Source organism: Oryzias latipes, chromosome 14 (assembly GCF_002234675.1).
Source record: "Oryzias latipes chromosome 14, ASM223467v1".
In the NCBI taxonomy this organism is placed as follows: Eukaryota; Metazoa; Chordata; class Actinopteri; order Beloniformes; family Adrianichthyidae; genus Oryzias; species Oryzias latipes.
The window spans coordinates 6,165,942-6,176,554 of NC_019872.2; the positions used below are offsets into that span (position 1 = coordinate 6,165,942).

A 10,613-nucleotide genomic window follows, 5' to 3' on the forward strand; every position below is an offset into this window, starting at 1 on the left:
AAGCTTCTTAGTAAAGAACAATTTGACATCAATTAATTGTTTGACTCCAGTCCTAAAAATGACTTATCAAGCAGTCATAGTAAATTAACTGTTGTTCTTAAGAAGTGCTACAGGTGGTGATATTTAAAGCTAACATGAAATGACCCTTAGGAATAAGAGAAATAAAAAAGATAAAATAATCTACACTTAATATTAATTTTTAAGTCTTCACTATAAGTAAAAATACAGCCGGTTTAGCTCGTGCTGGTTTGCGGCGCCTTCCGTCCGTGAAACCAGGGTTGGAATCCGGGCTGCTCCCTGTTCCCTTCTCTACTTCTGTGCTGGTCCCAAGCCCGGTTGCTTTGAGAGGGTTGCGTCAGGAAGGGCATCTGGCGTAAAACATTGCCAAGTTTGCCATGCGACTCGTTCGCTGTGGCGACCCCTGATGGGAAAAGCCGAAAGAGAAACAACACTATAAGTAAAAATACACAGGAATTTAGTTGTTTTATTGCAATTAAAAAAACAGTTGATTTCTAATGTTTGTTTTGTATTTTTACTTACTAAATAAATGAACTAACACCAAACTACTAATCTTGTTACTCCCTCCCCAGCTCTTGCTGTTTTGATCAGTTGGGGACAGCGGCACTCAGAGGATTAGTTCTTGATTTTAAAAGCCAATAGAGTGGGCATTTGTTGGCTCTCTCATGCTTTTTAATGGCTTTGGTGGTTAAAGAGTGACACCTTGCGCTACAGTTTGCCCTGGAACTTAGATACATTGATGCTTACACACCTGTATGCATCAGGTGTTAGTCTGTGTTTGGTCTGCAACAAGTGACTTAATGGTTGTGTGGGTACACCGACGTTCCCGATGACCTGTTAGACCTGCATAGTTAGGATGGTGAGTGGTTTAAGTGTGGAAGGCAGTTTACACCCTTTGGCATTTTTAGCAAGGCTATTGCAGTATTTATTTATTTATTCTTTAATAAAAAAAAAAAAAAAAACTAAACAAGACTTTATTCCTATATAAACCCACCTAATCGAGTTCTATGTTAAATAGCCCTGCACGGGGCTCTTGCCTCACAGCAAGAAGGCCTTGTTTCAAATCCCAGCTGGGGGACCTGAAACAGAATCACCAGTGGAGGACCTTTCTGTGTGGTTTCTGTTTCTGGTTTTAGTGGAGTTTGCATGTTTTCACCGTGCATGTTTGAGTTTTCTCCGGGGACTCCGGCTTCCCTGCACCATCCAAAGACATGCTTCATAGGTTCATTGGTTACTTTAAATTAGCCATAGGTGTGAATACGAGTGTGCATGGGTGTGTGATTGTGACCCTGTGTCAGACTGGCGACCTGTCCAGGATGTAGCCTGCCTTTGGCCACAGGTGGCGGGTATAGGCCCGTGACCCCGAAAGCAACAAAACGGGCTCAGAAGATGGATGGATGGTAAAATACTCCAAAGTGGCATTTGTTGTCAGCATAGTAAGCAATGGTCTGTCCGTGTATTTAATTTTGGTTGTTAAATCACCTGTCAATCAACATGTCTGTTTATTTGATAATAAATGTAATTGAAATTGATGCAGTGATGCTGAAGGCGATGAGTCTCTGAGGGTTTTGTTAGGGATAAATAAATGAGTACTTGCAGCTGAGTTGGGATGTTGACAGAAATGCAACCCTTGGGATTAGTTGAGTTATTGACAGAATTATCCATACCAATGTCTCTCAACCCAGGTCCTTTGAATATTTGACTTTTTTTCATTCTTTCAGAAGCAGGAAACGTTAAGAACCTTTGTGAATTGGTCTCTAAGTAATACATAAAATATAAATTTTTATTTCATACTTTAGGGACACTAAATGTGTTAAAATGAAATAGTAGTGCAGATGCCAAGTCAGTAGCAAATAAGTCTTTTTGACAGAAAAAAAAAAAGGTTTGATCAAAACTTGGATCCACATCCTTAAATTCTCCCCTTCTTTTATTTTCTATGTGGTGACGCCACACTCTCCACCGGCTCTGGCTATGTCTGTATTCCCTCCATAACCTCTAAAACAAATAGCACGGGACTATCTATTGCCCCGGATTTTAAAAGCAATTTGGACATGTGCCCACTGCCCTTTTTTTTTTTTAATCAGTAAATGTGACGTCACCAATTTTCCAAAGAAAGAACCTAAAAACACGAGCATTTTATGACAACTATTTGTGAATCCACTGTGTTCTGATAATAGAAACATGGATGGTTTATGAGCAAAAAGTAAATTAAAATACTTTTTTTAACAAAAATCATTCAAATGTACGGAGCCCGTGTCCTGACATTAAGATATAAAAATATATCTTGTTCCCACTGATTAATATCTTGTTCCCACAGGTTATTATCTCGTTCGCACGAAATACTATTCCGTTCCCACAAGATACTATTCCGTTCCCACAAGATACTATTGCGTTCCCTCAAAATACTATTCCGTTCCCTCGAAATGATTAACTTGTGCGAACGCAATAATTATGTCGTTCGAACGCAATAATTAATCCGTTCGAACGCAATAATTATTCACGTCATAAGTCATTCACGCGGATATGCCCTCTGTACGCCGGCAAAACTAAGCCGCTTTCAGCGGTAACTTCCGTGTCTCTGTGACCCATATTCGTTCAAAAAAGGAACATGAAAAACAAAAATGATAACTTTATTACCGTCTCAATGAATATAAGAAAAATATCAAAAGATTTATGATAACTAGGCTGCTTTGTCATACGATAGCTCCTGCTAGGCTACTACTAGCTCCGCCGCAGAGCTCTTTGATGTATGCCAGCATTTGGGCAACTGGCTGGTCTGTTGACAGACAGCTGATATTATAGTTTAGGGTCGAATAGGAATAATAATATTCAGGACTTGTCTTTTATTAACTTTAGCAGTCAATCGCATTACATTCGAAGGCTACTATTAGGCTACATGCTAACTGACTAGCCGATCATTTCCTGTTATTAATTTACGTCATAGATTTACAGCAGATACCTTCACATTTCTGTCTGTGTGTGTCTCATTACATTGCATTGAAGACACGGAGGATGTTTAGAGAACAGATTTATTTATTTCAAAAAGCACAAAAGCATCCATCGTATTCACGTTCATTCACATGATGATGATCTGTGGTACGCCCTCAGTCATCTTGCTGCAAAAGCCGCTTCCTGCCGCTACTTCCGTGTCTCTGTGAGCATTCAATAGGGGTAAAAATAAAAGCAAGAATGGTCGATCTGTTATTGTCTCGATGAAAATCTGAAAAATATCATATTAAGCTGGCTGCTTCGCCTAAAGCACTTACCTTTAGCTCGTAGCATAACAACAACAGCGACCACCAGTGTGAGACTGTGTGTGAATGTGTGTGTGACTGGGTGAATGGGTCTGTGACTGTAAAGCGCTTTGTCCTTGTAGGAAGAAAGGCGCTATATAAGTATACGCCATTTACCATTTACCAACAGCAGTACGTCACGTTTCCCAGCATGCCATGCTGCGAATCATTTTTTGAAGTTTTGAAGAACATGCATTTACATCATCTAAACTGACACATCTTCCAGGTATTTGACCCAAAGTAGATTTTTTTGTATGATTTCACCATCAAAAATTTATAGTGCACTATGCTAGGAAGGCTAGAATGCTGGAGCAGGTCAGAAAGAAGACAATTTTCCTGAAAATTCACCCCCGCCAGGCAGGATTAGTCTGTGGTTTATCTGTAATAAAAGGATGATCATTTCACTTGTTTTTTCTTAAGATTGCTTGGATTTTGCAAAAGCTGACAATCAGGGGTTGTATCATCAGAGCAGATGACCAAATGATCGCAACAGTAACCTTGCAGTCCATAAAAAAAGAATAAGCCATTGTATAAAAAGTTGATCTGAACAAGCCCATAATTTAAGCCATGCCTGGAGGACTTTCTTTTCTGATCTATAGCCCTTTGCAGTCAGCTGAGAACCAGCGGCCTACTAGAATGATGGCTCTGACTGCCGTTAAATCACTTTTCTTATCTTATTCTCCCATAAACCTAATAACAAAGTGAGCTTCATGTGTCTCTCAGAAATGTACTTCTGAGCTGTTCACGTCACTTCAAACTTTAGCTTTGCCTGAGGCTGCTGCACCAGCCCTCCAACCGCAGATTGCCCGTTTGCCTCCAAGTTTTTTCCTTTTAATATCCAACTCGCCAAACGTGCTTTATCTTTCTCCACATCTTGACGTTCTTTTTTCCCATTACGCCGCGTGTGTGAGAGCGTTTATAAGTCACTCGGTAAATAAAGGCAAAAATCTCGTTAGACAATATGTAACGTATATATCATGTGTCAGCGCTTGTCCACACAAAGCTAATGAAGTAGAAGCAACCATCAAGAATTGAGTTACGCCACTATTAATCCAGTTAGAACTTTCCAGATCAATGGCTTTGTTCATTAACAGCCTTCAAAGCCTCAAGTGTGTTACTTACAACACGTCAAATAAAGTCATTTAAAACCAGCTTCGGAGCCGTGTTCTAATGAATCAGCTTGCTAGTGTTCTAAACGATTCCTAAATGGGCCAATCACCGAGCAGTCACAGAGGCGGGGTTACGCTCCCTGCAGGTGGAAAACCCAACTGCATTTAAATGGCAGTTTTTTTTATTTTTTTTTAGCAGAAATGCAACATCTGCTACACTTTCACACATGAATGCAGATGAGTGTAAACACACACATGCCACCACCTAATGCAGACTCTCCCTTTTGCATTGATGATCCAGTCCAGGAATCATTATCTTAAATCCAAAAAAAGCCAACTCAAAACATGTTCTTTTTTTATTTATTAATTTATGTGTTTTCCTCTGGTATTAGCACACTGCGGAAGATGGAAGCCCTGTTTCCATGACGACAGAGCTTGTCAAACACAGTAAATATGTGGGATACCAAGCATCAGAGCGTTTTTGCGAGGACTTGTGTAATACCCAGTGGTGCGCCTCAATCCTCCACCATAAAAAGAAGCTGATTTACTGGTAAACAAAATATGTGGCTTGCAGAAGTCTGGTCTCTCTTCCAATGTTGCACATTCATTTCTCTAGGATAGCACAATATGGGGTACACAAGGCTAAAAATCTCGTTTAACATTAAATCCATTTGAAAAAAAAGCATTTTATTAAAGTTCTTCTGAGTCTTACATCTTGAATTATTCTAAAAGTGTTCCCAGTAGTCTTTTAATTATTATTATGCTGTTTTTAGACAACAGTTTTCTTGGGCAAGGTTTAAGAGGGACAGGAGTTCATCAGAAATTTGTCTGAGTTGTGGGCGGGGCTATTGGCGCAGAGTAGGCATGTGCTCATTTTCACATCATGCCTTTGTTCCCACGCTCGCCTGCTAGCTTCCAGCCCCCACAACCGCAAACTAACATTACCGGTGCAACGAAAGTGGTCAGCAATATTGCAGCTATCCAGCTGTAGATGCCAGCTCAGACGAGGAGAACAGTGACGTAGGATGATCTAGTCTTCTACAAGTGGATGCATTGGAATGGAGCGGAGCAGGGAGCTTGTGGAATGTAGTTTGTACGTAAGCTTTTTCAAAGGCCATATTTGATCTGCTCCTGATTTACATCGATTTGTATAAAGAAAAACTCAATTATACCCAATTTTAATCTTTATTGTTGGGATATATCCTCCATCATGAGAAAAATGCCACAAAAACATGTTGGAACACCAAAAGCACCATTTTCATTGGAGTGGGTCTTGTAAAGCTTAAGCCCAGGATCATAGAGGGGAATTTAAATTTAATGTTTTTAGACATATATTTGCAAACAAGACACTATAAGACAAATGATCTCACAAATAAGATTAAAGACAATTTATTTCTGCCTTCAATTTTCAGATAGACCACTAAAGCTGATGGCTAATAAGAATTGCAGATAAGATCAAAGAGCTGTTAAAAGCCAAATTCTTGCACACGCCATTTTGACATAGCTCATGTGAATTTCTTACTAAAAAAAGGGATCCTTGCGTGGTGGTTGTGTAACATATCCTGGCCCTGAACAGCTGGCTCACCATCACATTGTAGTGAAACAGATGACCTCTTTTCTCCTCAAGAAGAGAAACATGTCATAACGCTCCTAATTACTCATTTTTCCTCTCTAGCTGTTTTAGGATAACACTGGTGCAACTGTCGGTCACAGCTGATCAGCTCTAGGACATATTGTACAACCGCTGCGCAGTAACTCACATGGATCTTTGGTGTGGAAAATGTAGTGTCTGAAACAAAAGATGCATCAATTTGTGCAAATGTCCACAATATGATGTTTGGTTGAAAATATAGCAGATTGATGTTGTTTTTAAGGTTACATTATTCGCTCTCAGTAGCTGTCACTTTGTTTTTTTACCTGTCAGATTTCAGTATTGTACCTCCAAGTAATTCCCTAACGCTAACAAAAATAGTTATAGTATATCCTTAAAAAACAACAACAATGGGTTTACTAATTTAGAAACAAAACATGAAACACGTTCATCTCTTTTGCATTCTTATTCTCAGTCCGAGGAGGCAAGCACTTTGTAAAGCCAGGCTTAGCATAATACTTTCAGAAAGAGATATTTGCACGTGAAAAATCATCACCTGATGTTTTCATATACTCCCTTGGAAAACATTTTTATACACATAAATCAAAAAACCAAGCAATGACCCACTTCTCAGTTGCTGCAGTGCACAACACACATTCAGCGATATAATGTAACCAAATTGAAACACACGCAAAGCAGTTATGTTTTAAAGGTATATCAGGGTGTTTATTGTATGAAAATGACATGGAAATCAATAGAACTGCATTTGTTTTGCTTGTAAATGAGAAGAAAAAGTCAATTTTAACACCAAATTACTTCAGAATAAATACATTTAACCCACATATTAGCGTTTTCCCCTTAGAGTCCTCAATAACTAGAAATGCTTGACAATAGACTTCTTATTCCTGCAATAAACTAATCATAAATGATTGGCCTATTACAAAAGTAATAGTAAAAAAAAGCATTTGGGGTTCAAGTTAGCAGTAAGTGATAAAAGCAGGTTAAAAAGAGTGGGAGGAAGAAAACTCTGTGACTCATCACTTCACTAAAAAGGGTTTGAGGTGAAAATTCCGATTTTTGTTTTTGTTTTTGTCAGGACTATTGCATGAGCAAAAACTCAGGATATTTATGCTAATCGTCTTAAGTATGTGTGTGTTAAATAACAGCACCAAGAAATAAGAACTTCACCTATTATTGGTGTCAGCAGCGAGTGATAAATGTACGTTAAAGGAAGGAACTCTGTGACTCATCACTTCACTAAAAAGGGTTGGAAGGAAAAAAATCAGATTTCTTTTTTTTTCCCCTCAGGTCTCTTGCATGTGAAAAAAAAATTCAAAAAAGTTAAATTTTAGTACTAGTACCAACGTTTTTTTGAGAGAATAAATGAAATTTTTAGCTTAGCATATTGATTCTAACTGTCTGAAGTATGTGTGAGATATTACAGCACCTAGAAATGAGAATTTCACCCATTATTGGTGTCATAAAACATGTAACTTATTACCAAAATACAAGCTAAAGAATTTTTGCCAGAAAACATTTAGGTTTTTTACTGTTAACAGTAATAAATAGATCTAGAAAATTGAAAGCATATAAATACATTTTCTCATAAGTGTATGTGCCATACAATGGATTACAGACTCATTCTTGATGGTTGAAGAGGCAGAAATGTGGGGGTGGTTGGTGGCATTTGTTCTGAGGATCCAAGTGGGATGACCATCCCACACAGCATTTGCAATATTTTCTGTCATCACTCCCAACTGATCAGTGACTAGTATGGGGGAAAAATAGTAGTTGAGACATCAATTAATATCAAATTTAATATCAAAAAGTGGTTTGTCATCAAAGTCCTGACCACAATTTTAAGTATTTGAATTTACTGATGTTTAATTTATTTTTTCACTTTTTATTTTATTTTAATTTCTTTCTTTGCAGCAAAAGATGTTAAACCACTATAAATGAATGTTGGTACCCAAATTCAGCTGATTTGCCTTTTTAGTTTTGAATCAACCAAAAAGGATTATATTTCTAATGAATTCCAATGCATTTGACTGAAAATCAACTTCCGGATTATCACTATGAATACCACAGTTAGTGTTCTAAGAATTATCACATATCTATTTTATCTGTCTCCTCCTGCAGGTGTGACCACTGTCCTGACCATGACCACTCTGAGTATCAGCGCCAGGAACTCTCTGCCTAAAGTGGCCTACGCCACAGCTATGGACTGGTTCATCGCCGTTTGCTATGCCTTTGTTTTCTCAGCACTCATCGAGTTTGCCACAGTTAACTATTTCACCAAGAGAGGTTATGCTTGGGACGGAAAAAGCGTTGTGCCCGAGAAGGTAGCCCTCTCCAATTTTCTGTCCTAACTTTCTGCTATATTGTACTAAAGTTTGACTATTTCTGATAAGTGAGAGACCAAACAACCTGACATTCTAATAAGATAAGAAAATGTTTCTAGATTATATAAAATTATTTTCCAAATATTATTCAAAACTCCAATCTTTAATGCATTTGTCATGTTGTTAGCTGGTGCTGCAGCAGAGCTGTGTTCGTATATATAACACGTCGAATCACGCAGAATACATTGTCTTGGTGTCTCCAGCTCATGTAGAAGAAAATTCTATTTGAAAAACATGACACAAACATTAATAGTTTGAGGTTCATCTGTGCTTTCTGTCTTTTTGCTGCACTTAGCAGCTCCACAGTCGTTTCTTGAACAAACCTAAGAAGATTGTTTTATTTTTTTGCCGTAATCACACAAAAGCCCAACTGGTATCTTTAAAATAATCATGTAACAAACTTCATTTAATAACCAATCTAATCTCATTACAAATGTAGACTAATGTTATTTTTCCTATGTTCTTTTTCTCCCAACAATATAATCAGCAAAAGAAAAAGAAGGAGTCTCTGCTAAAAAAGAACAACACCACAGCCTACCCGCCTGCAACAGCTACACCGTTCGCTCCCAACCCTGCCAGGAACCCAGGCTTGGCCACCATTGCCAAAAGTGCCCCTCCACCCCCAGATGAGCCCAAGGAGGAGCCAAAACCCAAACCCCCAGAGGCCAAGAAGACCTTTAACAGTGTGAGCAAGATTGACAGGATTGCCAGAATAGCCTTCCCTCTGCTTTTTGGAACCTTCAACTTGGTCTACTGGGCAACCTACTTGAATAAGAAGCCCAAATTGCAGGGGATGAATCCAACCTAATCCATGTTTCCTCCCTTTTCAATTCCATCTTATTTCTTATTCTTCTTACAAAATGTCTTTTTTTTTCTTATTCTCTTTTTTTTGTTTGTTTTTAATGATAAATATCGTGTCAATGCTGGTTTGAATTCCCATTTCTGAAATTGCTTCTGTGTTTATCTACATTTTGATGGTTTGAAAAAAAAAAGAAAAAAAAAAAAGAACAATACAGAAAAAAGAACAAAGATAACAAAAAGTATAAATGTCTGAAAGGGGTTTGTCAGGTCTAAGATGATGCCATACAATGCCACCATAAATATCTAGCCAAGAGAATGCTATTCTAAACTGCACATAGCCCAAACAGGTGGAGGGGCGGGGTATTTCTGGGTTTGTTTTTTATTTAATTTTCTTTTTTTTATGTGGAATCACTGGCACGTTGAAAGGCACTTCTGTACATGCATGGGCAGGGCATCTTGTTTGTTCATATTTATTTATTTATCTAAGTACAATGGACTGCTGGCTTTATTTCTTTGGGATCAGCAGTGCTCAGTCATTTCAAGACCTCTTCCATCCTCTGTAGATGTTTTATGAAGCTATCTCATACTTCAAGTTGTTTTATAGTTTCTGCAATAGCAATAAAACATGTCTCCGTGGACACTGTTTATTTAGGGATCACAGAGTACTAAGTTCCATTATCCCCGTGCTAAGCATTGAAAACATATTGATTTCTCTTATTGCATTGTAAATATTATCAATGTTCGAGATGTCTATATTACGTTTAAATTTTGCAAAGTGTATTTAACGAGTATAATATCTAAATTCATGGAAACTTACACTTTTTTTAAGCATAGTTTCCATAAAAAATAGTATATATTGGGCTTTGTCATGCTTAAGTGACTGTTTTTTACCCAGTTCACGTCCATGTTAAGTTGAAAATTACACAGCTGTGTAACATATACTAAGACTGGCTAGCTGCAAGCAAGAATGTGGTATTATCTCAAACCCTGGAGCGAGTTTTAAATTCAAAATCAAAAGTGTAGTTTACCTAATTTTATTTGGTTTTATTCACACCTCATCTGTGTCATTATGGGTATTTATTGAAGGACCCTTATTTGTCAAATCAAGATTTGTAGGTTCAGTTTGGGTTCAGTTCCTTTCACATCACAAAAGGGGCGGGGCACACTGAGACGAAGGAGAAGTGCCTTTTCCATTTTCAGAGTTGAAGCTGCGATGGCTCTTACTTTGTTGATTGACGGCGCATCTATATTGTCCATCCCACTGTGTCCCCTGACTGTGTTCACCATAGCCAACACCCCCATCTTCACTGGGTTGAAAAATTGAGACATAACACTCAGAAAGTACCAGCTACACTGCCTTCAGTATCACATGCCCGTTTGGAGTCATCTGTTGCTGCTT

The 10,613-nt window shown here is 38.1% G+C and overlaps 1 protein-coding gene across 5 annotated transcripts in view; it reads left to right on the top strand.

The window, feature by feature from the left end:
- Positions 1-9,861, top strand: part of gabra1 (gamma-aminobutyric acid type A receptor alpha1 subunit) — a 29,278-nt gene extending 19,417 nt beyond the window's left edge. For all 5 annotated transcript variants that reach the window (XM_011492367.3, XM_020699617.2, XM_011492366.3 and 2 more), the window contains 2 exons: positions 8,151-8,353; positions 8,901-9,861. In XM_011492367.3, the coding sequence (XP_011490669.1) occupies positions 8,151-8,353; positions 8,901-9,221 (524 nt within the window). In that variant the 3' untranslated portion in view covers positions 9,222-9,861. The remainder of the gene's footprint in view (positions 1-8,150; positions 8,354-8,900) is intronic.
- The last annotated feature ends 752 nt before the right edge of the window (positions 9,862-10,613 follow it).